Below are 27,648 nucleotides of genomic sequence, written 5' to 3'. Positions count from 1 at the left end.
TACTAAATCCCTTAAGTACAATACGAATAGGATCATTCAGAGAACTTTTAAAAAAGCAAAACAAGACCCACATGGGTCAAATGAAGACAACGGGCACATGGTAGAACTAAGACTTTATCTTCTGTGCTATGCCACAGAGCAAGTGAACGTTCCTATAAAATTCTATGCTCTCAGAGGCAAAAACACATTTCCTGGCATTGACTTGACAATGTCACAGTTTCCAAGTTCTGTAGAAGTTCTCACTAATGTCAGACAGGGACCTCAAAGAGCAGAAATAGCAACTGTCACAAAACTATACACAAAGCTCCAAGCTGTGGCTGAGGCAGACTACCTAAAATACATTTCGGCTTCCTTTTACCAGATGGTTGAGCCTGCTTGAAAGCAAAACAAAATTGCTAAGCAGCATTGTATCTTCATTCGTTTTCCACAACTAAGTCCTGAAACTGACTGTTTTTGTCACAGCCAAATGCACTGACAAACAAATACAAAGTTCAGTTATTAAATAGAAATACTACTTTTCCTCAAGCACAATATCAAGATTTTGTCAAATTTTCTGCTTTTTTTCCTCTTTTTCCCTGTAGAAACGGTAAAGAATTTTACACTAAAACTTGCATCAGCTAAGCAGAAAAGATGTACCTTTTGGCAGGCTAACTTCAACTTTATCATGTTTCCACAAATACATGCTTTGTTCTGCTGACATTCAAACATATTACATTGTTTTATAGAGCCCTCAAAAAAACCCATATGAAATATAAAGGTTTTATTTAGGACTATTTCTGAGGCTGGCAAAGCTCCTTTCTGTTTGAAGAGTGCTCTGCCTGCCAAGTGAGCCTAGACTTTTATTTTCTGTTGCAATTTTCATTTTATCAGAAGCATTGCTCCATTTTTACTTTAGTGTTAATCCCAATACATGCTAGTTGCAGAAAAATGTACTGGGTACTGCAGGGAGACAAGACCTTAATGCATTTTCTCAAATCTCACTCTGATGTGCATTAAAAAACCCTAATGCATATCTAAGTAGTCTAACTAATTATCAAATTCCAGTAAGACAATTATATTTGCTACTGATGCAAATTGTTACAGTCCAGTTATATTCAACAAGGCACTCCAACAAACTCAAAATAAAATGTAAGGAACATTCAACAATAACTGTATTGAAGAGCTAATGAAGGTAATTGCTATACCCTTGCTTTCTTCTGAAACCCAGTCTGAGCCACCCAAAACACTACTTGGACTGCAGGAAGTCTGATTATGTGCAACATGACTGTGCTTTTCACTAGCTAATGACATAAAGGAGAAAAGGACCAGTGTCTGGGTCTCTGTCTCTTAATAACTGTTACTAGCAAAGGACCACCACCAACAAAGCAGCTCGTAAAAAGCAGAATAATGACTTCCTGCAGACCCTCTCACCCATGGCCTGGCTCAAGAAAGCAAAGCAGGAGTCCACTAAGTGATAAACTCTCACCACCTGAGCAAGAATTTTGAGAACGAGTGAGAAAATCACAGGACAGATGGATGTGAAGGCATGAAAGGATTAGGTGCCCATGCTCCCACTCACAACAGAGACAGAAATCTTTTGACATACAGATGGTGAGACCAGAAGAAGTGAACCAAGAATGCAGAGGAATTCATGCATGGTAGTCATGAAAGGCTGAGGTGGACAGCCAGATGTTTGTACGCCTTATTTTGGATTGGACTCTACATACTCATACTAATCAGTCCAGCAGTAAAACATGGTTAGTTTAAAAAACCTGCAAAAATAAGCATTTTAATGGATTATATGCGGTTTTAAAAATTATTTTTATTAGTACAAGTGTTAAACTAGAAAGCAGAATACCACAAGCAGGGTGTTCTGGGATATGGCTCCTTGGAGAATGGAAAAGTGGTCTCAGACACATAGAAAGCATACCTACTAACTGAGCAAAGAACTTCTGTGTCTGGCATCAAAAGCATTAATCCAGAGGGCAAAGAAACTGTGCCTGGACTCTACTTAGCCAAGAGGACTTAAAAAGTACAGACCTCAACAAGCTGCCTAAATACATTGTCTGACAGGTGTCTAACAAGGAGACATTGCACAAGGCTTCACAAGAATTGGAACAGCACTACATAGAAATCAAAAACTTGAAATTAGTATTATACAGTTTTATCAAAGACTACTTACAGACTAAAAAGATACATGAGAGGTAAAGCCCCTGGGAACATTAATAATAGTATTCAGAGACAAATCTAAATCAAAAAGCATTTGGAGAATGTGTGATAAATCTGGGAAATTGGGAAATTTAAGGAAGGTTCTCCTGTTCTTCACAAGATTAATTCAGATATTGCCATAAAGACATTTTTGAGCATGAGATTCCATATCAACCTGACTTTCTAGCTTTTAAAATATGTATGGCAACAGAAGATGTGCTTTAAAGGAATTCTAACACCAAAGTTTTCACTGGCTTATTGATGAGTTTTCTGCTTTTGGAAGAAGAAGAGACTAAGTTTTTTGACTGATTCTACAAATGTTCTATGTTTCAAATGGTGACCTAAAGTTTTGCTCTCTGCTCAATGCTAATGTAGATGTCTGCCTTGGAAGATGAAGATCAACAGAACAGGTATCTCTGCTGGGGTCAAGCCTTGTGTTATGGTTTGACACTGGCGCAATGCCAGCGCCTCCATGAAAATGTACCTTCTTTAAATAAATGTTGTGAGATGCAATCAGGATCAGAGCAGAGCAGAGCTCCACCTTAATAACAAAGGGAAAAAACTTTATTAAGCTACTACTACTATAAAAGACACACACACTAAATCTAGAATAAAAACTTTCTAAAACACTCCTCCTCCCCCTACCCAATTTCTACTAAAACACAGTGAGACACCACCTGGATTCCTGATTAAATTGACGCTCTTCAGATAATTAATATTCAGTCTATCAAGGGAGAGAGGAGTCTCTCTTGCACTATAGACCCCCCCCAGGAAACACAATTGTCACTCTTCTGTGTTTTTATGTGACACAAGGCAATCACCCGGAGAAAATCTGCTAATGTGACACTTTCTTTTTTATGTTACGGTGCTCTCACTACCGTGCATAGACAGACTGCTTATAGGGCTCTTTTAAGGATGCTTTGCTAAGGACTAAAAGAAACAAAAGTTCAGCTTTTTATTTTGGGACTACAGTCCCCCCCATTTTCTTCCTCACCTGGGATTGAGGGTCCCAAGAATAGAGATCATCTTCTTCCTGAGGACAGAGGGCATCACCACACCCTCGTCTTCTTGAAGAGAGAGGGCATCACTACACCCTTCTCAGCTTTTCTCTGTTTACCCTGTTCCTGTGCTGGTAGTCGTTGAAACAGGTCTCTTGGCTCACTAAAAATGCAGTCTCTCTTGCAGGAGGAACTGGTTCAGTCTATGGCTAACAAGAAAAGTCCAGCTAAAAGCTACTTTATCATCTCCTCTCACCTAAAAATTTCTTCTTCTAACATTTCAGGTCTCAGACTGTCTCTCTTCTCTTTTAAATCAAGGAGGAGTAACATTTTGCAAAGCTTTCATTTCCCAGGAAAGGGTTAAAAGTCTCGGACTCCCCTGATGGCTGAAATTTCTGCCCAGGACTCCAACTCCCACGGCTGGACACCTTCCCCCCACCCTTCTCCTTCTCCTCTGCTGGCAAATTCCAGGTGCTGTCAGGCTCTCTGTATCTTTCCCTCTGGGGGCGGGGCGGGGGGGGGGGGGGCGGGACAAAGGCATCTCAGTTTCTCTCCACCCTTCTGTCCACAGGGGGCCCACCCAGTTCCAGTCCTTCAGCCCCCTGGCCTACCTTTCCCAGGCCACATGGCTTCCCCTCCCCCACCCAGCCTGTGGCTGGGCAGGAGAGAGTCTTCACTCTCCAATGACCAGAACTAAAGAGAGAGTTCCCCTGGGAGTTCTTGCTCTTAACCCCCGTGTTCTCAGAGGCGCATCTATACCTTCAGTAGTCACTTTAGGTGCCAATATCTAAACCTGACTACTGATTGGTTTGACCTTAACTTCCTGAAAAAAATTCACTTCTGTGTCAAACCATGACACCTTGAAGGACTAACTCACCATGTCAGCTTTTCTTGAGTGTAGAACATGGTCTTCAGATATTTCTATCCCATTAGAGCTCACTTTCTATTGTGCAGTAAGATGTGCAGGTAAATAACAGCTAAACCAAGAACCACCTCCTCTACCTGTGTTGCCTTACCAAAAAATAAAAGACACAAGTAGAGGAGCTGGGGAGAGGCAGGAGAACACAGTGCACCTGAGGGATAAGTCACTGAGAGGATGAGAGGAACCCAAAAATACTGTTGTGTTTTTCCCTGAAAGAAATACTGACCGAGAGTTAAACCCCAAAAAGTTATACCACCACTCCCCCCTCCATAAAACACAAAAAAAAAAAGCCCCCACCAAATCAAAATACATCTCTGTACCAGTCTCTGAGGAATACTAGCCCCTGATCTACCTACAGGTATTTTTAAGTAGCACAGTCCAATAGACCGGAACATAAAATGATAAGCAACAGTGTTAGTTAATTTATTCACTGAAAAATAACTCAAGCTGTGTCTCAGGGCTCATAAATAAAGAAAATGTTTGTAACTGAATTACAGGCAAAGCCCTGACTTCAAGGGTCAGAAATAGCATTTTTATGATATAGCTACAAATTTTTCTTCTGAAATTAAATTCTTCTGAGACATTTTCTGTGGAGTCAGTAAAAGGTATTTTAAGTGCAGCTCATCAGCATCCACAAACCTGGCTGCTGTTCTGCTGTCCGTATGGGTCAACGCAGGATAAATGGAAGAAAGAGGTGTAATATGAAATGGTTGAATGACTAAGGCAGAAAGAAGCACTGGCTCCACAGCCTCTGTGTTGCTGAAAAAGATCCTCCTGTCATTCATCTGCCTGCTCATCAGGGAAAAGGGGGTTTCTGTAGGTCTTCCAGGGTAAAAAGCACAGAAGAATCAGGTGCCCCAAATAACACAAACACCTTTGCCTTAGAAGACTGACGTTTGGAAATTGGCATTGTCAGGGATCCCTACGATTTTAAGGACCTCTGTCAAAGGGCACAAACTTAATTCACAGATCTTGTAGGAAAGCTCATGGCACCCTGGCCTGTATTGGGAATAGTGTGGCCAGCAGGCCCAGGGAGGTCCTTATTCCCCTGTACTTGGCACTGGTGAGGCCACACCTCGAGTGCTGTGTCCAGTTCTGGGGTCCTCAGTCTGGGAAGGACGTTGAGATGCTTGAGCATGTCCAGAGGAGGGCAACAAGGCTGGTGAGGGGCTTGGAACACAAGCCCTGTGAGGAATGGCTGAGGAAACTGGGGTTGTTGAACCTGGAGAGGAGGAGACTCAGAGGTGACCTTATCACTCTCTACAACTTCCTGTAAGGTGGTTGTAGTCAGGCAGGGTTGGTCTCTTTCTCTAAGCAGCAACTGGCAGAACAAGAGCACACAGCCTTAAGCTGCACCAAGGGAAATATAGGTTGGATATTAGGAAAAGGTTTTTTACAGAAAGAGCGATAAAGTACTGGAATTATCTGCCAGGGAGGTGGTGGAGTCATCATCCCTGGACGTGTTTACAAAAAGATTGGATTTGGCACTCAGTGCTATGGTTTAGTTGAGGTGTTATGGCATGGGTTGGACTTGATGATCTTGAAGGTCTCTACCAACCAAATGATGCTGTGATTTCAAGTGGGTGTTAATGGGAAATAAGAGAGAACAATATGGTTTTGGTGAGCACAGGAGTATCATAAAGCATTGCAAAGGGACTTGTCTCTTGTCTTCATCCTGTGTTCTCCACTAAAGAGAAAGATAAAGAATAAACAGCCATTCTTGTCACACATGCTCAGCTGCTTTAGTCACCGGTGGTCAAAATTAAACCATAAGGAACTGAGTTACTTCATTCACCCTTCTTGTCTGAGTTACAGGGTATTGGTCAGGACTATGTCACCTGCTACAGTCAAAGCCACAGATGATTTTGGAACTTGGAGACAAGGACTATCACAGTCACATCCAAGGAATGGCCCCTCTGCTGCTGTTAAGTGTTTTGCTTTGTTTTTCTGGTACAATCTTTAAATGCTGGGGCTCTCTACCCTCAGAAGGGTGAGATAGTAAATCCCTGATACCCTCTGCAAATAGAAGCCTGGCAGCATATTCTTTAGCAGATGTTATGAATTACAACAGGTTGCACTGCTATTTTCTTTGGGTACCTGCCAAAGTAAGCTCAAGGCATCCCCACCAATAAGCTGGCATTTAGAAAAGCACTCTAAAATACAGTCACAGCTGGATGATTTATTCACAAATATTCTTCCTTCCATTTCTGATCCATCAAGGGGATTAGCTGCCAAACTATTAACTATCTTACCACCATCTGTGCTCAGGTTCCATTAGCAACCCAGGTGTTTAAGGTCATCCCAGTTCTGCACAAGTTATGCCCAGTTGCTGCTTGCTGATACATCAGTCCAGCTAAACAAGACTGGAAAATTCAACAGGTAACCAAACACTCTCAGAACAGATTAACCTCTACAAAAACCAGGCACATTAGGAATAAATCGCCCTCTACATAAACAGATACTTCATGTCCTATCCCACCAGAGTTAATGACTGACAAATACAAGGAAAAGCTCAGGTCAGGCCACAGCTGCCTTGCACAAATTGCTGAACAATAGGCTTTTACCTTGCTTGCTGACAGACACTGCAAATCCAAGCCTTCTCCTTCTTCTGGTAAGTGCTGCAGCTCTTGCAGATGTTGTACTTGCAGTCTTGGCACTGTCGCTTGCTGTTGATAAGAAATGTGAAAGGGGAACAGCAGCGAATGCAGCAGTGCTCATTGAACTTCTGCTGTTTGGAAAGGATGCTGCACTTGTTACCCTCTTCATCCAACTTCTGCTTCATTTCACTGGAATGAAAAGGAAAAGAACAAAAATATACCCAAAATTTCAAAGGGAAATCTTCATCCCTTTCCACATATTCATGTCATACTCTTCAAATAACTTCTGCAGATGTGAAATGAATATGTGAAATGCATATTCTAAATTTAGAATTGGAGAGCAAAAATTCCTATGTTCCCTTAAGCCAGCCATGGCCAACCCACTTAAATTCTCTCCCTCAGTCACAAACCAGAGCAAAATTTACTCAGTTCCAGAGAGACAACCCAAAGGAAAGCCAGGTTGCTGCTCCAGGCACTTCAGCTGTGCAAAGCTATAGAGACCATGTGAAAATTCAGAGCTGCTCTCAGAACCCTTTACAAATCAAAAATCAGTTTATGGAAGTCAAAAAGATTGGTGCACAGAAATAAAAAAAATCCTTCTGACCAATAGTTTTTAAAACAAAAAGTTTGTTTTGTTCTGACCCATATGGTCATATTATTCGTAATAGCTCCAATTTGTCAAGCAACATTAGTGATATGCTTAATTTCAGAGAGATTTGGGTTCTCTACTAGTTAGGACAAATATTAAGATGACTGCTAACTGTGAAAGTATTTGCAAGCACTCTGCATAAAATTTCCTGTGTTCCAGCATACGATCTGATTTATTTAAAAAACTGAAATAAATTGTGTATGCATCGTATTAAGTAAATTGCTATCTCCCATTTTACAGTGTTTTTGATATTTACAAATTAGGCAATATGTTCCATGATAGGAGTAATAAAAAAGCATGCAGAACGAAGAGTTGTAAAGGTAGACAGGTTTGCAAACTCATCACACATTTTCTGGCATGTACTACTAGAACATACCCTATGAGAAGATAAAATAAGAATCAATAAAAAACAAGTAAAATAAAAGCTTTTAACACAGTGTGCACATTCTTACAGTCATTCTCTATATTTCTCAGACTTAGTGGTGAGTACCTTACTATTTCCAATTGCTGATAAAAATCACTTATAAGACTAGAGTAACACAAAAGTCCAAACAAAATTTAGAGGGACCACAAAGCAGACTAAGCTGCAAGAGTATTTATTCATGACATGCTGACTTACTCTTAAATTAATGTTTAAATATCTTGCTACATGAACAAAAGAATACACTCATTACATACTTATTCAGGAACTCAACCAAGATCATCTATGAACATCATTGTGAGCCAAGCCTGGAATTTTAAATATAACCACATTACTGGGCTATATATCACCTTATTTGCCACTTCTGCCTCAGATTCATAACTCTAAATAAAACCAGCCTGTTTTATGAAAATCTGACAGGTCAATTCTAAACCTCAAATCTAAAAGACAAGTAAAGCAGTGATCTAAACCATATAATTTTTGAACTTGCACATACAACCCATTTAAGTGTATTTGAAATATATGCCTTGTAATAAATTTAAAATGTAAAAACAATGTGTGTTTTTGCTGCTTGACTAAATTAGACTATAGGTGCGCAAAAAGATACTTTTCGCAATTTCAAGTAAATAATCTTTATGATCCTTTTTCTGTCTAGATGGCAAAACATGCTTGTTCTGCCACATTTTTACAGAATGTGCAAGATGCAAAAGGTAAGAGATTATCATGTAAGAGAGAAAATGTCTGAATTATGCAAGCAAACTGGCTTCCTCGGGTAAACTGATGGAACTATCCCAGAGGTATGCCTAGACTAGTTTGTCTTAATCTCCATTACTCCCTCCTACCATGGTACTACATGGGCAATCTTTCTAATGGAACGAGAGAGGAAGTGAACTGTCTCCATGTCATTCCTTCACCCACAGCAGGTATGCTGCTCTGCATGCAGCAGAGGTGAGACGCAGCACTATTTCTGCAGAGAAGGTCAGGCAGGAACCCCAGGTCCCAGGACAAAATCTGGTGAGGCTGAGGGCTGTATGATTCAAGGAGGATTTCCAGCATGGAAAAAAGTGTTTGGCAGCCCAAGATGCTGCAATCTTTGCTTCAGGATGGAGACCCCAGGCAGCAGATGCTGTCCCTTCCATAAAACAAGAACAGCTAAGGAGTCAGGGTCAGGGAGAGTGATTAAAGAAGAGATTTTTGTCCTTATGGAGTTCTGTTATCTCCCAGAATTAGTAACGCTGATGCTTGGTAGTATCAGCCCACACACTCAACACTGTCATGCTCAGTGGCATTTTGAACCCTCATTAGGGCTCTGATGCATGACACAGCAAGATAAACCACAGAGGCAAAGCCACCAATTAAAGCGCTACAATAATGCTTACAATATAAACCCAGGCAGTTTTGTTCACAACAGAGCTAATAAAGCTTGATACCTAAAAAAAGCTGAGCATATGCTGAAATCTTTTCATCAGAACAAGCATTAATTACATCTCACTCTTCTATCTGGATGCCAGTATTCATTACAGTGGTAGAACTCAATATCATTAAGGCATCTGCCTCAGTGCTAAATAGGACTAAAATTGGCCAACGGATTAAAAAAGTAAATAGGATAGGGTTGGACAGCCTGTCAGAGAGAGAGCATGACAGAAAAAAACTCATTTCCACGGGAAAGCAGGCAGAACAGAAAAGAAAGCGATGCACATCTCTCTGACAGCTGTAACAAATTAAGGTTCTAGCAAACTGCCCTGCCAAAGGCTATTCTATAAGGAGTCAAGTGGCAAAAGGGACTGTCAACTGGACTTGTCATTTGAAGCCAAAAGGCTCCTCTCCACACTCTTTCCTTGGACGCAAAACATGGGTTTCATATGAAAGCAAAGTGCTGTATAACTCTGGTGGGCAATTCAGCCTGCCTAGTTTGAGGAAAATTAGCCGAAGTGAAAAGTAGGCACTGATTTACTCTCAGCAATACTGAGAAAACGTTACTTGGACCTAACTCCAGCTGGATGATCCCCCTGAGTGGGATGATTAAACGCAGGCATCAATGTTAACACACTGAGAAAGTTTGTTGCACTGAAATTCAGGAGATACAAAGTCAACCTCAAGGCAACCCAAATTTGAAAATCTCAGGCTTTACTTTCAGAACATTCAAATCTCTTGGCGCAAGACTGTAAGGATGTTCTAAAGAAAGGGCAGCAGCCAATAACAACTGATTGCCTCACAAAATGAAACTCGCTTCCAAAAAGGCAACAGCCACCAGTGCAGGGAAGGTATAGGTTGGATATTAGGAAAAAAAAAATTCACTGAAAGAATAATAAAGTACTGGAATTGTCTTCCCAGGGAGGTGGTCAAATCACCATCTCTGGATGTGTTTAAATAAAACTGGACATGGCACTTGGTGCTATAGTCTAGTTGAGGTGTTAGGGCATAGGTTGGACTTGATGATCTTAGAGGTCTCTTCCAACCTCATGATTCTGTGATTCTGTGATTTCTAAGAAGAAGGCCAAACAATCCAGTCATTGCAAACATTGCCCTTTCCTCCCCATCTAACACTGTTTCCTCCAACAAAACACTGCCTCTTCCTCTCTGAATCTGCACTGGTGTGTGCTTACTTCCCCAAGGAGGGGATGTAATGGATTCAGAGATGTATACATAGAATATGTGTGCAAATAAAACAAGCAAAAAAATACAAACTCACAAAAAAAAATGTGCCTGTTGGGGTAAGCACATAACAGTGGGAGCGACAAATGACAGAATTTATTCAGAAGTCACAACTGATGGGGCTCAGCTATTACAGTTATGTGTAACATAGTAATAAGCACCTGTGGAGAAGAGAACTCCTGCTGTGTGAATGAATTTCAGATTGAATTTCATTTTCTTTTGAGAGTGGTTGCACATCACCAATTGCTTACAAGTACAAAAGAAGAAAAAAATACTTAATAGATATCTAACATGTCTATCACCAAAACCAATTCTGTCAATGAACATTTTAGGAGTTCCAAGTTCCAAGTAAGTTTAAAAATATGTAGATGAATATTAGATTTTTCTAGAAGCTTTTATCAATGAATTTACATAGTTCGCTTTAAAAAAAATTTGTTTTGTTATGGCAAGTTTAAACCTAATTCTTCAACATTTGCCTGAACAATGCCTTCTCCTCTAATAAATTTCTAGACCTCTGCGTGCAGCAATGGAAAGGAGTCCATAAAACATGCAATTGTATTACAACACAAAGCTAAAAAAATCCCCCTTGTTTTTCATATAACAAAGAGAACAAGAACAGTTCCTGGTGAAAACCTGATAGCTGGCTTGAGCTCCAAGACAGAGTCTGTATAAGCAAGTCTATCAGACTCCCCAAAATGCAGCTCTCTGCTCTTCTCTAAGGGCTTCTATGAGCCTGGTTATTGGGCTGTACCATCTTACTCTTGTCTCACACCAGTTTCCATTTCAGGAGTTTAAACCTGGCAGTTTAAAGGCAAGTCCAGCTGGACTGGTTACCATTTGCTCTGTTGCCTTAAGTGATGGATAAATACAATTCTTCCTGCTGTTCAAACACCTTATATCTTCCCCAGTAGAGTAGAGGCTAAATCTATTCTAGTTGCCTGCACAGGCAAAGATGAAAATGGAAGGACAATGTTCCCAGATTCACCTCACTCCCTCCTGATGAACACAGGAGCAGTGCTTTTACAAGTTACCAAAGACAGGTAGAAACTTTCTCTTTTGGTACTACAGATGAGGGTTTCTGTTTCTTCTGTTTCCTGTCCTCTTAATTCAAATTATACCTATTTCATGGAATAAACCATGGTTTATCCATTGGCCTTAGAGCCTTTTTTACTTCAAAAACTAATGAACACACAGCCCTCAATGCAAAGTGTTTTTCTTAGGAGAACAGTGTTCTGCTCAGCTGGGTAACTGGTGCTCTTTTTTCTCTGCACTTGTTTGTACTATCTCACTTCGCAGAGTGGATTCAGAGCAGTGCACGAAGATCACTAATTTATCATAAAACTGCTTTCAATCTTAGTTTGACAACTGCTGAAATACTATTTCCCTGCACAGAAGAGAATGTCTTCAGACGCTTTTCTGTCCAGGCATCCTTAATACTCATCTACGCATAACAAGCTATTGAGGCCTTTTGCTTAGCAAAAAGTCTGGATTTCTGCATATTCTGGTGAGGAGATGAACAAGTTCTGATGTCCCCATTTCCAGCCTTTCAGAGAGACCACTTTTACCACTGCACCTTATGTTTTTCCACTCCCAGAGCCAATCCAAATTTGGTGTATTGGGCTAGGAGTTTTCTTGGGCTACAAAGATCACCTAAAAATATAGGTTTTACTAACACCCTCTAATCTACAATGCTGGAGAATAAAGGGATTTTCATATTAAGTGGCTAAAGAGTACACAGTGTTCCCATCTCCACTCTCCTTAAACCTGCCAGATGTGCACCAGATGCCAGAGCTGAGGTAAAGATCTTTCAATCTGTGAAGAACATGACAGTCTCTTACTCCTTGATTACTAGTACAATGAGGAGTCACAGGCTGAATGTGACTGAAATTTCTCTCCCATTCACATGTTTTCAATTTCATGCTCAAGGTCCTAGATTGTGATAACTCCAAGTAGTTCCCACCTCAGCCCTTAGTTCCTCTCTTCTTCACCCAATCTCCCAAACCTATAGAAATGCACGCTACATTTAGGAAAACCACTCAGTGGAAGTTTTATAAGCCTGACTCCTGGGCAGGGATCTGAGAGAACAAGCCAAAATTGCCAAGGAGAGCTGCTCAGTGTTTTATCCTTTCCATGTTTCTTGTGTCTCAAACTGCGAAATGGTGCAAATAGGGGTGAAGCTCTATGCTGACAGGGTCATGTTGGAATCCTGGATGCTGAGAATTTTAAACTTTCTGCGCTGAAAGGCACAGACGCTCAAGAGAGCACTGCATTTGGCCTGAGGCTGTGGAGAAGACTTCCAAAATCGATTAATATCACTGGGATTATGGGTGTGTAGTTGGTTAGAAGTGTGTAATATCACACGGTGAAAAACTTAAGAGTTTGGAGTTTTAGAATATAGAAATAAATATGAAGCAAGATGGAGGTTTTAGGGTGGAGACAGGTTGTTCTTCTTTACCTTCTTCTTCATGAGTTTGGGTGATGTTTTGAGATTGGACAGAAAAGTCCACATTGCGGGCTTTGAGGGATCAGTTATTGGGTTAAAAGGGAAAATAAGTTAGGTGTCATTTCTTAATTGGATAGTTAAGTCTTAAAAGACCTTGTAATAAGAGATATTTGGCCATTTTGTGCCTTGCTAATGAAAGACTGCAGAATTCACGGCTGTGAGGCTGTTTCACTGATAAGAAATAATAAACATCTGAGTTTGAACGTGAAACACGGTCTCAAGTGCCTTCAATCCCAACCTCGACAGAGGTAGGAAAAACAAGCAAAGAACCCACAGGGTCATGCATCTTTTCCACCTGCAGTACACAGTAAGAACCAAATTCTCCCAGTAGGTATATGCCTCCATCATTGTTTACTCTCTTAGGGTTCATTGCTAATTTCTTGCCTCTTCTTCTAAAGTACTTTATTCTTTTCCATCAAGACAGGCATCTAACACAACTTGGAGTTTTATACTACAATACTACAACACCACCTTTTTTGTTTCTTTTATCTTTGCTAAATTTCCCCCAGTGAAACTCTAATTGCTCTCTGAAAAAGTGGAACACAGGCTAGTACTATAGCAAATGCCAAGTTAATTCATTATCTTATAATCAAGGCCTTTTTTCCTAAATTCTTATCAACACTATCACAATTGTGCCTTGTGCTATATTTAACACTTAGCACATGAAATAGTGCTCTACACATTGCTGATACTATCAAAAAGCCATGCTTAGCACACGTGCAAACACGCCACTTGCATTTGGGAAGCCTTGGAGGAACACACATCACTTTAATCTGTTCAGAGGGATATCAGTCCAGCAGCAGTAGCTGACATTTTTCAGGAGGATTAGACAGCAAGGAGTGTACCATAAATGGGGGGGAAAGGGGGAGGTGTGATGGAAGTAACAACATCGTAAAGCAAAAAAGCAAAACGCAAAGTCTTCAGGGGGAGATAGGGGGAGTCAAGTGCTAAGAAACTCATAAATAGTTATGAGTAAGTCACTTGTACAAAAATCAGGAAGATTAATATTTCACAGTCCAATTACTCTAACTGTGGTTGTGTTCTTTTATTTAAGATCTTACCAACATCTCTTGAGGTTTTTTTTTCCCTCTTCAGCTTTTAATTTCTATGCAATTCAATTTCTATAATATTAATGTGCATTCCTATCAAATCTCACTTTTTATATCTTTCTTTCCTTTACTCTTCAAAAATAGGAGAAACAGTGATGATGCTGCATATATGCTGTGCTCTGATCTGGGGACAATCTCTTTCTAAAAATAAAGAAATCCATCACAGTGGAAACACGGTTGATGGGTTTTTCCATTTTTTTTTTTTTTTAAGATTTGCTAACATTTTTTATACTGAGAAAAGAAATACCTTCGTATTTCTTACTAAATACTATAAAATAAATGTTGTGAAGACTAACCTGTTGAACCAATTAAACTGCTAACAGAATTAGAAAAATGCCAACATACTCAACACTCATCCTTGTCAAAAAACACACATCAGGCACTGTGTTTGCTAGAGAGAATGCCAGTCAGCACCAAGACAAATTGTGGTGCACTTGCCCCAGGCCAGTACCTAGTTTGTCATACCAGGTTCTATCCTAATCCATTAACAATTTCGTGCTGAGACAAAGCTGTTTCACAAAATGTGTGACTGCTGCTGTATTACTTTATAGACACTGGCTATTAGGGGAAGTTTCCTTTTCTTTTACCAGCACAAGCACTGTCAGTCAGTGTCCATCATCAGCTGGAACTGACTGACAGGTCACAGTGTAGATAAATTAAATAAATACTATACTGGTATTCTTTTAAATTCCTTCTCACTTCATAAACTCATAAATTGTCAAGGGACATTGCATTTAACCCCATTTTCTTTTGTCATGTTAGACACCACAGGAGCACAGACTGTGCACCACATTTAACTGTTAGGCTTTGAAATCTTGTTTGGTCAAGTGGAGCAGCAAGGGTGAAGCAGGTGTTGAATTATAGAGAAGATATTCTGGGGAGCTCTGGGGACATTGGAAATCTCCACATGAAAGCTGAAATTATTTTTTTCTAGACAGCTTAGTGAGTATGGACTCCTTTGCCCTCCCATTCTTTTACTGCCACATGGGACATTTGAAAATAAAGCTGCGTTTTGGTATGTTCCCCCCCCCCCCCCCCCCCCCACTTCTTTGTCATCTGTTCTCCTATCTCAGTTACAGCTCAGTCTGCAGTAAGGTAGGGTAGTCTGAGTTGAAATAATGTGTCAGTATCAGGGACAAGCACTTTTGCTGCAAGTTAAATCTTCCAGGACTTTCTGGTTAAGTCCTGGGTTTGACTCAGAATGATCAAAAGTTGTGTATCCATACTGGACATCAACTGCAAGTGATGATAAACTGGAAAGTTTTCCTCTTTTTTCCCTATTATGTCCATATTGAACCACTAACCACTACAATCTGAGTGATTTTTTTGTAATTTCACCAGTATATGCCACAGCCCTACAATGTGACTACAAAATGGCAAGCTTAAATTATTATTCACAATAGCATTTTGGGGCACTTTCCTCTTAGATTACAAACACGTAATACTTTATGTTGTACTACCCGATCAAACTTCCTAACAACCTAGCAAAACATCATTAGCTTTACCACCTTTCTTATATGGCTTTCCTGTTTTTTCCTTTCCCACATTTGAGAGTGATTTTTAGTTACACAAATATTTGCTACATTTCCCTTCATCTCATTTCCTCTCAACAAGTGTCATTTTGCTCTCCCTGAAGTGTATTTCTCACTGCCTGTCTGGTACCTCTCCCTGGAGACCTTTTTCCTATCAGGTCCTGACTTTCAGTACAGGTTAATTCCTAGAGAATGATAAATACAGACAAGCATTCTTTAAAATAAAGCATTTTTTCAATTCAAAAATCCCAAAAATATTTTGTGAAAATGTTATTTTAAATGTGTATACTCTTCCATCATAGTTACATGCAATACATTCTTTGCATCACTAGTGGCATCTGTGAGTCTACCTTTCCTGGGAATCCAATTTTATGCCCATATTAACTTGAAAAACTACCTTTAATAACAGAAACAGTCCTCCTACATTAAACAGTTCTCTCAGTGCTCCTTTCACAGCACCACCTGGCTTGACCTCATAAAGCACAATTCATAGCCTGGCTAGCATACAGCAGGAGAGTAACTGAGACATTGGCTCTGAAAATCCCTAAAGTATTCACTATGAGTCATTCTTCCCTCTTCCTAGCTGGACTTCTAGCAATGCAGGCGTAGAAAGATTTGTTCTAGAATTGCTGTTGTTACTTGACCCTTCCCCACAGATCACACAGCAGAATAAACAAGAGCAGGCAGCAGAGCAAACAGCAGAGCTTGCTAAGGAACTGGGTCTCACAGCCTGACAAGTCAGTGCCAGACGACTGTGAGTGTGTTGTTAGAAAGAACAGCCCAAAGATGTTCATCCTGGTTTGTGTACAGACAGGATGAGTGATGCTGTGTGTGCCTTCTGGTTGGATGGGAACATTGGGAAAGCCTTGTCCTCCACAATTCTCCATGGGGAATGCAATACAAGACAAATCAGCACATATCCTCTCACACCAACGTCCACTGAGTATTTTGCCACTTTCTGCAACAACCACTGGAGCCCTAATGTGGCACAAGAAGAGAGCAGAAGGCATTAACAAATGCTCTAGGCCACCCATGGGCTTGTTTCAAGTGAGACTCTGTGAAATCCTAGGATCACACCACAATGTTCCCCCTAACTTGGCCTCAGAGTGAATTCCTTGCAACTGTAGCACTCAACACTGTACTTTCAATAAGTCTGCATAATACAGCTCCTAAAGCCCACTTCCCAAGTCCAACTCCTCTTTGTACTGCCCATGCACTTAACACATAGTTTAATACTGTTCTTTGATGTTCCACACAGATTACAATTCAAGTAGCTTTAAGACTGCAAGCCCTGCAATTCCAAACAGTTAGCATGTGTCAAAAACAGCAGCTTGATATTTTTGCAAATTTAAGCATATAAACAATTATTTTCTTAACTATAGAAATTATTTGCAATTTCCATGTAGGTTTTGTTTGTCTGTTTTAAAGACAAAGACTTAGAAGCTTAAAACTACCACACACCTATACTGTACACAAGAAAAGTATTTTGGCAGGTAAAAGAATCTATTATCACAGAATGTATTTTATATTTAAAATTATGTGTTACCCTGGTGTGTTTCATATCAACAATATTAATACCTTCTGAATGCAGTATCATATTGTTTCTTACAAACCAGACAAATGTCTGCAAAGGTCCAAGAAATACAGACAGCACCTCCACCTCCTCATTCAAACACAAATATTTTGGGTAGTCCTTTAAAAAAATATTGGCATATACTATTCCTATAGTAACACCTGTATTTAACAAAGACATGATCTTCAGTTAGCATTTTTATAATACTTTTGCTATATTACAGTTGATGTTCTTAACTTCATCGAGAAGCTTTTCATTATGGGAATGTTTCTGTAAATTTAATAAGATATTGGTATTTTAACATATAAAAGAATATACACTAGTAGACTGAAAGGAAATCAGTAAGCAACCACAAGAAACAAACAAAAGCCCCTAATAATTCAGAATTTACTCAGAAAATAATAATCTTTATTCTGTAGCTGTGACTAGAAGTGCCACTATTTAGTTTCATTCTGCATATGTGTGTGAGCATGCATACACTTATAGCTAAACTGCATTATTCAATATCCCTTGCAAGTGAAGACCAGGATTCTCACCCACCTAGAACTCTCCATACCCCATCCCCATGGAAACACAGTAGTATGGATTGTCCTTGACAAGACAATTTAGCTAAAGAAGAGGAAAGCCAGGTTATCAGACAAACAGCATATTAAGCAACTAGAGATAAATAAAAGTCCTCTTGTGTACATGCTCCTGCAGCTCTATGAATCCCAGTAAATCTTTCTTAGCCCTTGATAGTATGCCTCACCCCAGACACAGATAAGGTCAGTGATCTGTCCCAGAGGGAAATGGACAAAGGGGAACTTCATAAAGCTGCCATTTTCAATCCTCTTCTCAGCCTGTTTGTGCTGTCTGATCTTCCCACCCAGCTCCTATCAGTCTGAAGTACAGCAAGCATATTTCAGTGGGATGTTTTTGGAGAATGGCAAAACAACTGGAATAACACAAAGGTGTCTGAAAAATGGAAATTCACCTAATTCACAATTAGAATTCAGAAAGATGATTAGATGGTGCACATCTGGAAAAGACAGAATGGTTCTTCACCATTTTTAAAATAATGTTTTGAATTTTAGAAATGTCATTTTGTTCTGACTTTTTTTGTAATAAAAAAGTTTCAAATACTACTATTCAGTTCTTATGTGCATAGTACCATTAAGATATCTGATGATATCTCTTCTCTCCCTTGAGCATTTCCTCTCTTCAAATGGAAGGCACCTCCCCTGTGGGGAGTTTATGGCACAGTCAGACCCCAGACTTGGTTCACATATGTGGTGCAGACCCTCTGGCTATGTCTGAATTTGTGAGATTTGATTGCACCAAGAGCAGACCAGTAGCCTGAACTAGACAATGCTGAAGGACTTTACCTACACAGCATGTAGATCCACAGCTTGGCTTCAGGAAGACAGTATTCCCTGGACCAAACATTCCTGCACTGCACACAGTCCAAACCTGTCTGACTGTGTGATTCATTGGTTCAGAAACATTGACTTAGTTACTTCCAGAAGGAATCTAGCCTGTGCACACCAAAACCTGCCTGTAATCCATGCTGTAATAAGTGAGGGGAATGAGTGGGCTTGCTCCAAAACTGTAGCTTCTGATTAGGAATTCTTTTTCTTTTAAAAGAAATCATAAGGCCAGAAGACTTGTGCATGGGCTTTTGAAAATTTCACTTGAAATAACATTAGAAGTTCAATGTATCATACACCCATTTCATTTCGAGACATATTATGGATTGGCATACTTAAAATTTAGCTTTATAAAGCATTCTCAATAGGACTCTAATTTGCACCAGTTAGCTTGAAAAACCTTTGAACATAACTGACTTAATTCTCTATAGCACTGCATTGGCTCACAGTGGTGTCACTCAAGGAATTTCATCAGTGCTGTGTTCCAAGAAGACAGACAGGGTAATAGAACAAGGAGACAAAAGCTACACCTTGGTAGCTATGGCCTGAAATACTATACCAGAGGATGGTCAGACTGTCAGTTTTTATTCAGCAGCAGAAAATGGGTACAGAGTAATCCAGGGATTCTCTCAGGAAAACACACATTTTCTCAGACTTTTCTGCTACATAGCAGATGTCTGTGCTTCAATTAACTCCTCCTTCCCTTACCATGCTTTCAAATGATACCAAAGCTCTACCAGGCTGCTTTCCTTATAGGTATATGTAGCTTGTATTTACCTTCTGGACAGAGCTGCTGGAGTGATAATCTGTAGGCAGAGAACTGTCAGCAGATAGTCCCCTCCTAAAGCCCTCTTCTACACTGATGCACCATAACCTGAATCACAGACCAAATCTGCCTCTGATGTGTCACTGTAAATGATTTAAAATTAAGTACATCAAAAGGAGAATTACTGCTTTTAAAGTAACAATTTGTTCTCAAAATCCAACATCTATTCTTAAGGAAAAAAAGAAGAGTGACTATTAAACACTAATCTTTCAAAATAATTAAAATATAAAAGCCTTGGCATGTCCACAAATTCAGGACTTCAAAACTTGCATGATTAAGTCATTACAAGGGACTACCTCTGTAAGTGAAATATTGGTTGATTTATAACAAATATCAAAATGCATTTAATTAAATGCAAGTGGGAGAAGATCCTCCAGTGGGACCATTACAATATAATTAAAGATTATACCATTAACAATTAAAAATTCTAGTGTTGACAAAATAAGTATTTCTTTTTAAGAAATTAAGTGTTCAGTTTAGTTTTATACATTTAGTTGCAAATATGTGAAAAGACTAAGGAGTGACCAATTGGATGCTTAAAGGGTAAGAGAAATGCAAGTAGAGATCTCCTTCAAAACAGTTCTAAAATTCATATTTAACCAAGATTTTACTGCTTAGACAAGGCATAACTATGTTTTCCAGAAATATTTCCTGACCATGGAGGTGCTTTCTCATTCCTTTTCCTTCCACAGAAAGCAAAGCAATCCCCATTCATTTTCTGTTTGTTTGCTCACTTCCATCCTATGCCACAGTTTTTACAGCTTTTACACTTTTATGTATTTTTCTGTCTAGAGTACAAACATCGTGGAAAAGGTGCAAGTTAAATTCAGAAAATACGTCATAGAGGGTCAAAAGTGGACCACAAGAACCAAAAGGCAAGTAGGTCTCCCCACAAGCACAGGTGGAAGGAGCAAGTAATCAAGAATTAGTTGTTGGCAGTTTAGCAGCCACTTAGCAGTTAAGAGTAAGAAAAATACAAGCTAATACTGAGAGAGGAAGATGATGGTTTTCTAGACATACAAGGCTATATGATTTTTAACACAGTTCTGTACTTTGCTCCTAAACATGTCAAGGTGGTTTCAAACCACCAGTGTAGGCTAAGCATACAAATTGCAGTTACTGTGGCAGCATTTTTAAATCAGAAATAAAAAAGGCAATATTTTAGAACTTACAGACCTACAAACAAAATTTTTTCTAAAACTTTTGACTGTCAGATGCTTATTTCTACTGAGAAAAACAGCTGCATAAATTCATTCCTAAAGCAAAAGGTTAATTATACATAACATTTTTGAGAGCTCTGAAACACAAATTGGAATGCACCAATACTTATAATCAAGGAGTCTCCTTCTGAGGGAAAAAAAAAAGAATAGAAGCTTTAGAGGAAGTTAGTACTCTGGTTATATCTGTGCAACTAAAAAGCAGATAAAACAAATCCCTGAGTACAATCAGTAGTTTATAAATCAAAGCAAAGCCTTACTTCAAAAACCAGAAGTAGACTTGAGAAGAGGAGGTGAGTTATATAAAACATTATTTGAAATCAGCAAGGAATTAAAGCAAATCATTTATCTTTCTGCTATATAGGCAAAGTATGCACAGGCTCTAACACACATAATCAATTATGGAGAAAGCCGTAGCATCTGAAATATTTCCTCCTTGCAAGAAACGCTGAGGTTACAAAGATTCCCTTGACTGCAGCTCAGTTCAGTTCTGAACAGTGCCACCACAATTTGTGCCCAGGAAGTACTCAAACCACTCTACAAATACATTTAAGCTCCTCAGCACACTTAAAAAACTGAATCTCTAACTTGGCAAAAATACCAGCTAAGGTCTCACATGGGACAGATCAACATCAGCTACACTCAATAGTTAGAAAATGAACAGACTAAGCACAAATCACACTCAATAAATAAATAATTATAATAATGCTATAGAAGCTAGCAGCAGTTTCAGAGATTTTTGGCCACACAATGCCCAGCTAAATCCCAGAACACAAACCAAGCAATGCAAAGCGATAAAAAGACCCAATGTCATTATTGCATTTGATCATTTGCACTCTGTGTTCAGGACATATATTTCAAAATTGCATTCTGAAAGTTTTCTGTCTGTACAGATATATGTGAATATTAAATCATACCATTCATGAATTGCAGGTAACTCAAGTAGGATGTTAAAGATCAGATATTTGGTTCCTCAGTTATGTGATGTAGAATGACAGGTGTTTTACTGGACCTTATTTCTCAGGGAAGGCTTAGCCTTTCTTGAAAATCAAGTCCCTTAAATTTCTTCCTCTCTTCTTCTCTCTTTGTGTATCTCAAAATTTAAAGATACAAAAGCACTGACCAAATAGAGTTTTTCTTCTCTATTGCTAATTAGTACAGTGTCAGCTCTTGTCCAACTCCATTCAAATGGGTTATATTCAACACAGTGTACCAGAATGTTAGCACATTTTTTTTCTTATACTACAAATATCCAAGTAAAATAAAATGCTGTGCTGAAGTAAACTATATAAATTGCCTCTACTTTGTGCTGAGAAACTTCTCCAATAATCTCAAAAACCTTCAATGACTCCAAATTCTTCAAAACCCTTAACAATAAAATATTTGTTTACAAGAGGGTAGAAATTTCCATATTTATTATTTAATCAGGAGAATATAATGGCAGGTTTGTAAAAGATCAAAGAAACAGAGATGCAGAAAGAAAAAACTGGAGAAACATTTAAAAATATGTATTAGATGTCTGTTATATTTGTGTTTATACAATTACAACAACCAAAATGCCAACCAACCTCTTTGAGAGCATGCAAGTATTTCATCATCTAAGGAGGTCTAATGTTCCATTCGAGAAAGCACAATTGAGTAATTCTGACTTCCTGGTTAACACTACTAAAAAGACCCCAAACCCAAAACAACCTAATAAAAATAAAAACATGACACCTAAATCTAAATAGGACCCTGATTCTCATGTCTGAGATTGACAGGGGCTTTGCCCTTCAATAAAATAAGAGCATGATAAAAGTCACATAGCACAACCCACAACACTTTGGTATGAATGTACGTGACCTAATATGAGTGACACAAAATTCAGTTACTTCAGTAACTTACTATTACACACCACATCAGATACAACAAGCATAAAAGGATCTGCTGCTTGGAAGCAAAAAAAAAAGGTAAGAGCAACGGCATTTATTTTAATTAGCAGGCTTAGCATTTCTAAGATGTCTCTGGCATCCCAGTGCCAATTATCCTGATATGTACTATTTTATCAAGCCATTGGAAGTGGATCCTTAAGGGCTATTATATAATTCAGTAACTCAAGCTATTTAAGTTCCCTTCAAGTCAGTGAAAATATTCCTGTTCCACACAGGGGGATAGCTTTCTCCAGCTTGGGTATGTGCTCATATTAAAATACGCTGTTTAGGATTCAACATTTTACTTAGGATTGTCTTCCCAGAGCACCAAAAGTTTATTCTTAACATTTATTTTGTACTTTCCTTTACTTCTTAGCTTCAACAGCCTGCATGTTTGCAGGTCATCAGCTAACAGTACATCTGCTGTAACATTGCATAGCGGAATAACTTCACTCTTCACCTCTGCTCTTCCTGCTTTTCTACCTTCTGCTAATGCAGCAATCCATCCCATAATGCTTACAAGCAGTCACTACACAAACACGTGTTCTCACGAGAGGCTTTGTGCTGGCACATCCAGAAAGGAAGTCATGGCAACTGATGCATTTCTGAGATCATCAATGTCGCTTCGGAGGTGTGTGGCCAGTAACATTTACCTCACCTAACGCTAGGCCTAACTGTTAAATAACAATTCCCACTGCATTTCACATTGCCAAATGCTGCCAAAAGAAAATGAACTATGAAAGTGTCATTACAGTACTGCCCTCTGGAAAATTCACCATTCATAAGCAAAATGCTTATTTACTCAAATACTGCTAAACACATACTATCTCTATTACTTTTTTCCCCAGTATGAATTTTAAACCTGATTATGCCATGTTTTGCTTAAGTAGAAACAAAAATCTATCTCGTGTTTTTTTTTTTTTTTTTTTTTTTTAATAGTTTCAGATTCTCCAATATTGTTAATTTAATCTTCTTTTTAGATTTCTGGTGATCCTTCCCAGCAAAATTCTGAACCTGAGTTAATTAAAAATCATCTGCCTCTCTTAAAGGTTTCATTCAGTCTTCTGAGTATTAGAGCACTGAGTGCATTCCTTTATATTGACACTAGAGCAGCTGGTATTGTTAATTGTCTGCTGGAGACCAAAGAATTCATTGGCAGATTGCAAAGACATCAGGTACCCTAGCACAGAAATTTATTGTGTAGATATATATATATATATAAATCAATAGGCTCCTGCATAAACCATGCTTTTTCCATGCCAGCCCAAACCCATTTGTCTAAAGCAGGTGAATATAGAATACATGCTGTACACTGTGCTCTTGCTGCTGTTATTCAGCAGCATTATAATTTTCTCCTTTCTGCTCTCAGAATTTGGATTTTTCACACACATCAAGCTTCGGAGACTTTATAACTTCTTAAAATTGAATATTTAAAATGTATTTTCAATGAATTGTTTAAACAACAGCTAGTAATTCATCTCAACAGCTTCTTCATTCAGCCTTCACTTAAAAACTCACTCTAAGAATTAAATTTCACCCATTTTTTTTTCTTTTGAAACGCACATAATCAAATATAATTATAATGCAATCAGCATTACAATAGTTTGTCAAGGCTGCATCCTGGGCCATCTGTAACAGACTTTGAAGCTTATACATACCTCCCCTGCCTAATCTTTGAGTTGTTCCTTCTCTTTTCCCTCCCTTCCATATTTCAGTTTAGTGACTAACAGTTGTGCAGTGACTGACTTTAGGCTTGAGAAGTCAATTCCATGATGGACCACAGTCCATGTAACACTTGGGATGGGCAGGAGTTTTTGGAACAAAGGAAGTTTGGGGTTTTTTATCTTCCCTCCCTGCTCTTGTCTGTAGAAATAGTCTTCTTCAAAGAGTGAAAGTTGCTTTTGTGTCGAGGACTTGCAACATGAATTTTTGTTGTTTGTCTGCTTGTTCAAAAATCCTGTTAAATCTGAACCTCAGTATTATTTGAAAAACGAATTCCCTGGCCTAACCATGCAAAAATAATTGGATTTATGTAGTGTGAAGTTGATGATGTGTTATCAAAAGGAACTACAAGAACACTTAATTCTATACCATGTAGTGTCTCCTGTACTTTAATTGTATCCCTTCTTGTCCCTTCTGTAAAGCAAACTCATGTTTCTTTTAACAAGAAAGCTGATAATGAAAGCTCTCATTATTATCTATTAGCTTCTACCCTGATCAGAAGCAATGGCTATTTTAGGCAAAAAGGAACCTTCAGATTGCCAATGGAATTACAAGAGCATCAGCATTATGTTCATCATAGTTTTTACATCCTTCAGTACCTACCTCACATAGATAAAGTTTTTGATGAGGCATCTTCCTATCTATTTCCCATGAATTTTAGAGCTCAGTAGAGCACACCCTGGTAGGTTCCTCTATCGAGGTGGCATTGCCCAACATTTGTCAAAAGGGCAAAGAAGAAAAAAAAAAAAAAAAAAAAAGAAAAAGAAAAAAAAAGAGGGGAAAAAACTTTAAAACAAAACCAAAAAATCCCTATCCAGTCAGAGCTTGAAATAAACTATTACTTACATCCTTGGAGACACCTGTGACTTCACTTAATTGAAATCCTTCTGTTGCTTCTGAAGACTTTGTCATTCATTTCTAAATCATGGTTTAATAAGTTAATGAACAAAAGCCCTTTAACCTGAAGCCCCACATGCCTCTCACCAAAGCTGAAAATCCAGTTTGTTCCTACTCCTTAATTTAGTTGCAGTTTCTAGTCTGTAACACTTCTTTATTTCCAATCTCCTGATAATATCATGACCTTTTATTTTTTTCTGTTTTAATATGAATTTTTTATTTCAAACATTTTCTGGAAATTAAAACAATCAATACTATTGAGTTAGGCAGAGCAAATAGCAAAAAAGTTCAAGACTAAAAATTTAACTCTGACACATGGAGCTTGATATAAACTATAATTGTTATGGCTACTGTTTTTTAAATGTTCAGACAAACACTAATGGATTAAATGAAATTGGACACAATTCCTTAATAATACAATCCTCATGCTTCATTTGCTAAATGGAGGTGACTGCATTTACCCAACTTCTCTGTAGGACACCATCACACCTCCAAGTGAAAAGTGCTATAGGAGACAGACAAAATGGATGCATCTTAATTTATTCTTTTTTGCTAGCAATAATGGGATTAAAAATTGAAGACATACTTTAATTTAAATGTAAGGTAAGATGATTCCAAATCTATTGTAATTTCTCATCCTATTAATTAAAGACTAACATAACAAACAGCTAACAATATTTTTCATTATGTTAACAAAACAATGGCATTTAAATACTGTTCAGAATAACCAAAACATACATGGAACACTGCAGCCTGTAGAAAATTAGCTGAACTCCAAACAACATCAAAATGTTTTGCTAGAAATGGTGGTGAGGTTATCTTCTGAACCATTAACTACCTCATCACATATTCTTTTGTTCAAATTATTCAGGCATGCCTAAGAAAATTTTATCTTCCTCAAACATAAGAGAGATAATTTTCCCATGCACATTTAAGCTTCTATAGAAGAAAATATTACAATTGAAACCTTTTTTAGAACTTCCTTTAAGCCACAGTAGCTTCATTTTCTGGCTCTGTGTAGGCCTAAATAAATAATTTTCTACACATCTATATTTGTGACTCAGTCACAAATCTTTTCAACCTTTAGTAAGCAAAAATGCTTATCAACATTTGAATAGAGAAGCAGAATAAAAATGCTTTAACAGTCTTCCCAAATGGTTGAAATTACCTTCCCAAATGTAGCAACAACATGAATCACAAACTGGGCCCAAATTTTTCAAGCAGTGCACATTAAGATGATCATTAACACTTTTTCTATGATGGATTGTGTTCTCCGTACCAAAACATGTATATCACTAGAAAAGGCCTTAAGCTTAGTAGGTATGTTTGTTGCCTTTCTTAAAATTAAGAAAACATATTGCATATGGAAACACCAGTGTGTTTCTATTAAAAAAAAAAAAAAAAACACCAAAAAAAACACCAAAAAAACAAACTATATAAAAAATTGAACATATCAAGAGTCTCACATGCTGCTTTCCTGCCCGGTCACTAAGGATCAGAAGACTCTGCACAACTTCTCTCAGCAAATTTGCTAATTTCATTATTTATTCTTACACAGTTTTTAAAGGAAATCCAGTAATAATCTAATACTCAGAGAAGTGATCATTTAGTCCTATTTTTCAGACTGGCCCAATTTTTAAAAATCAGTATTCAATTCATGAAATACATTCTCTCTTACTGATCAACAGCTTCCTTTCCTCAAGAGCTTCCATTGAGTGAACTCACTGAAAACCAAGTGCAGTACAGCAACTTGATCACCATAATTCACATTTGTCAGACTCATCAAGGCCCTCTCCTTGATTTGCAAGGAGTGACTTTACCTCCCAAATCAGGTGGATTCCTCCCCAGTATTCCTCTTTTGAATATGACTGTTTTCTTTACTGACTTCATGATTCTTTGAGTTTAGAAGTCAGCCTTCCTGGTGTGCAGCTTGCCCATTCCTGCATCCCCTTTTAGAAAGCAGTATCACATATCAAAACCATTAATTTTCCTGGTACAAAGAACAATTAGGAGACAATTTTCATACCACAGCTCAACCATTTAATTTTTGAGTTACTGTAGAACCTATGACCAATTGCCATCTGGCTCGGGAGACTAATTTCTCTTTACTGATTTAGTCTAAAATTTACTCTTGACACCTGCAATTAAGGCAGTCCTCATACAGTGAGAGACTGATGGGAAAACTCTTCTAAACTCTTCCAGTATAAAGAAAACAGAAAGCCAAGAAAGCCAATGCAAAAAATTTCTTTTGCAGTTATTAACTGACTTTATCTTCCTGTAGTGCTCCTTTTTTATCCTCCTCTTCACATAGCAGACTCACTCAGAAACATACCAAAAACTTCCTCTTGATATCTCTGCATAAAATTCTGGGGTTTGTTTGTTTGCTTGTTTTTAATTACTTCCCCATCTTTAAAAAACACTTTAGTTGTAATAATTCACTGGCAAGTTCAGTCACCCATGTTACAGAAAACCAAAGGAAGTAATCAAAACTGAATTGCTAGTCATTCCACAAAGAAACTTCATC

At 38.4% G+C, this 27,648-nt stretch overlaps 1 protein-coding gene across 5 annotated transcripts in view; it reads right to left on the bottom strand.

The window, feature by feature from the left end:
* Positions 1-27,648, bottom strand: part of MYRIP (myosin VIIA and Rab interacting protein) — a 195,057-nt gene that overhangs the window by 107,359 nt on the left and 60,050 nt on the right. For all 5 annotated transcript variants that reach the window (XM_053963083.1, XM_053963094.1, XM_053963102.1 and 2 more), the window contains exon 2: positions 6,672-6,893. In XM_053963083.1, coding sequence (XP_053819058.1) covers positions 6,672-6,893 — 222 coding nt within the window. The remainder of the gene's footprint in view (positions 1-6,671; positions 6,894-27,648) is intronic.

This window comes from Vidua chalybeata, chromosome 1 (assembly GCF_026979565.1).
Source record: "Vidua chalybeata isolate OUT-0048 chromosome 1, bVidCha1 merged haplotype, whole genome shotgun sequence".
NCBI classification, from domain to species: domain Eukaryota; kingdom Metazoa; phylum Chordata; class Aves; order Passeriformes; family Viduidae; genus Vidua; species Vidua chalybeata.
Note: the sequence above shows the minus strand (reverse complement) of the source record. Positions and strands in the feature narration are given on the sequence as shown.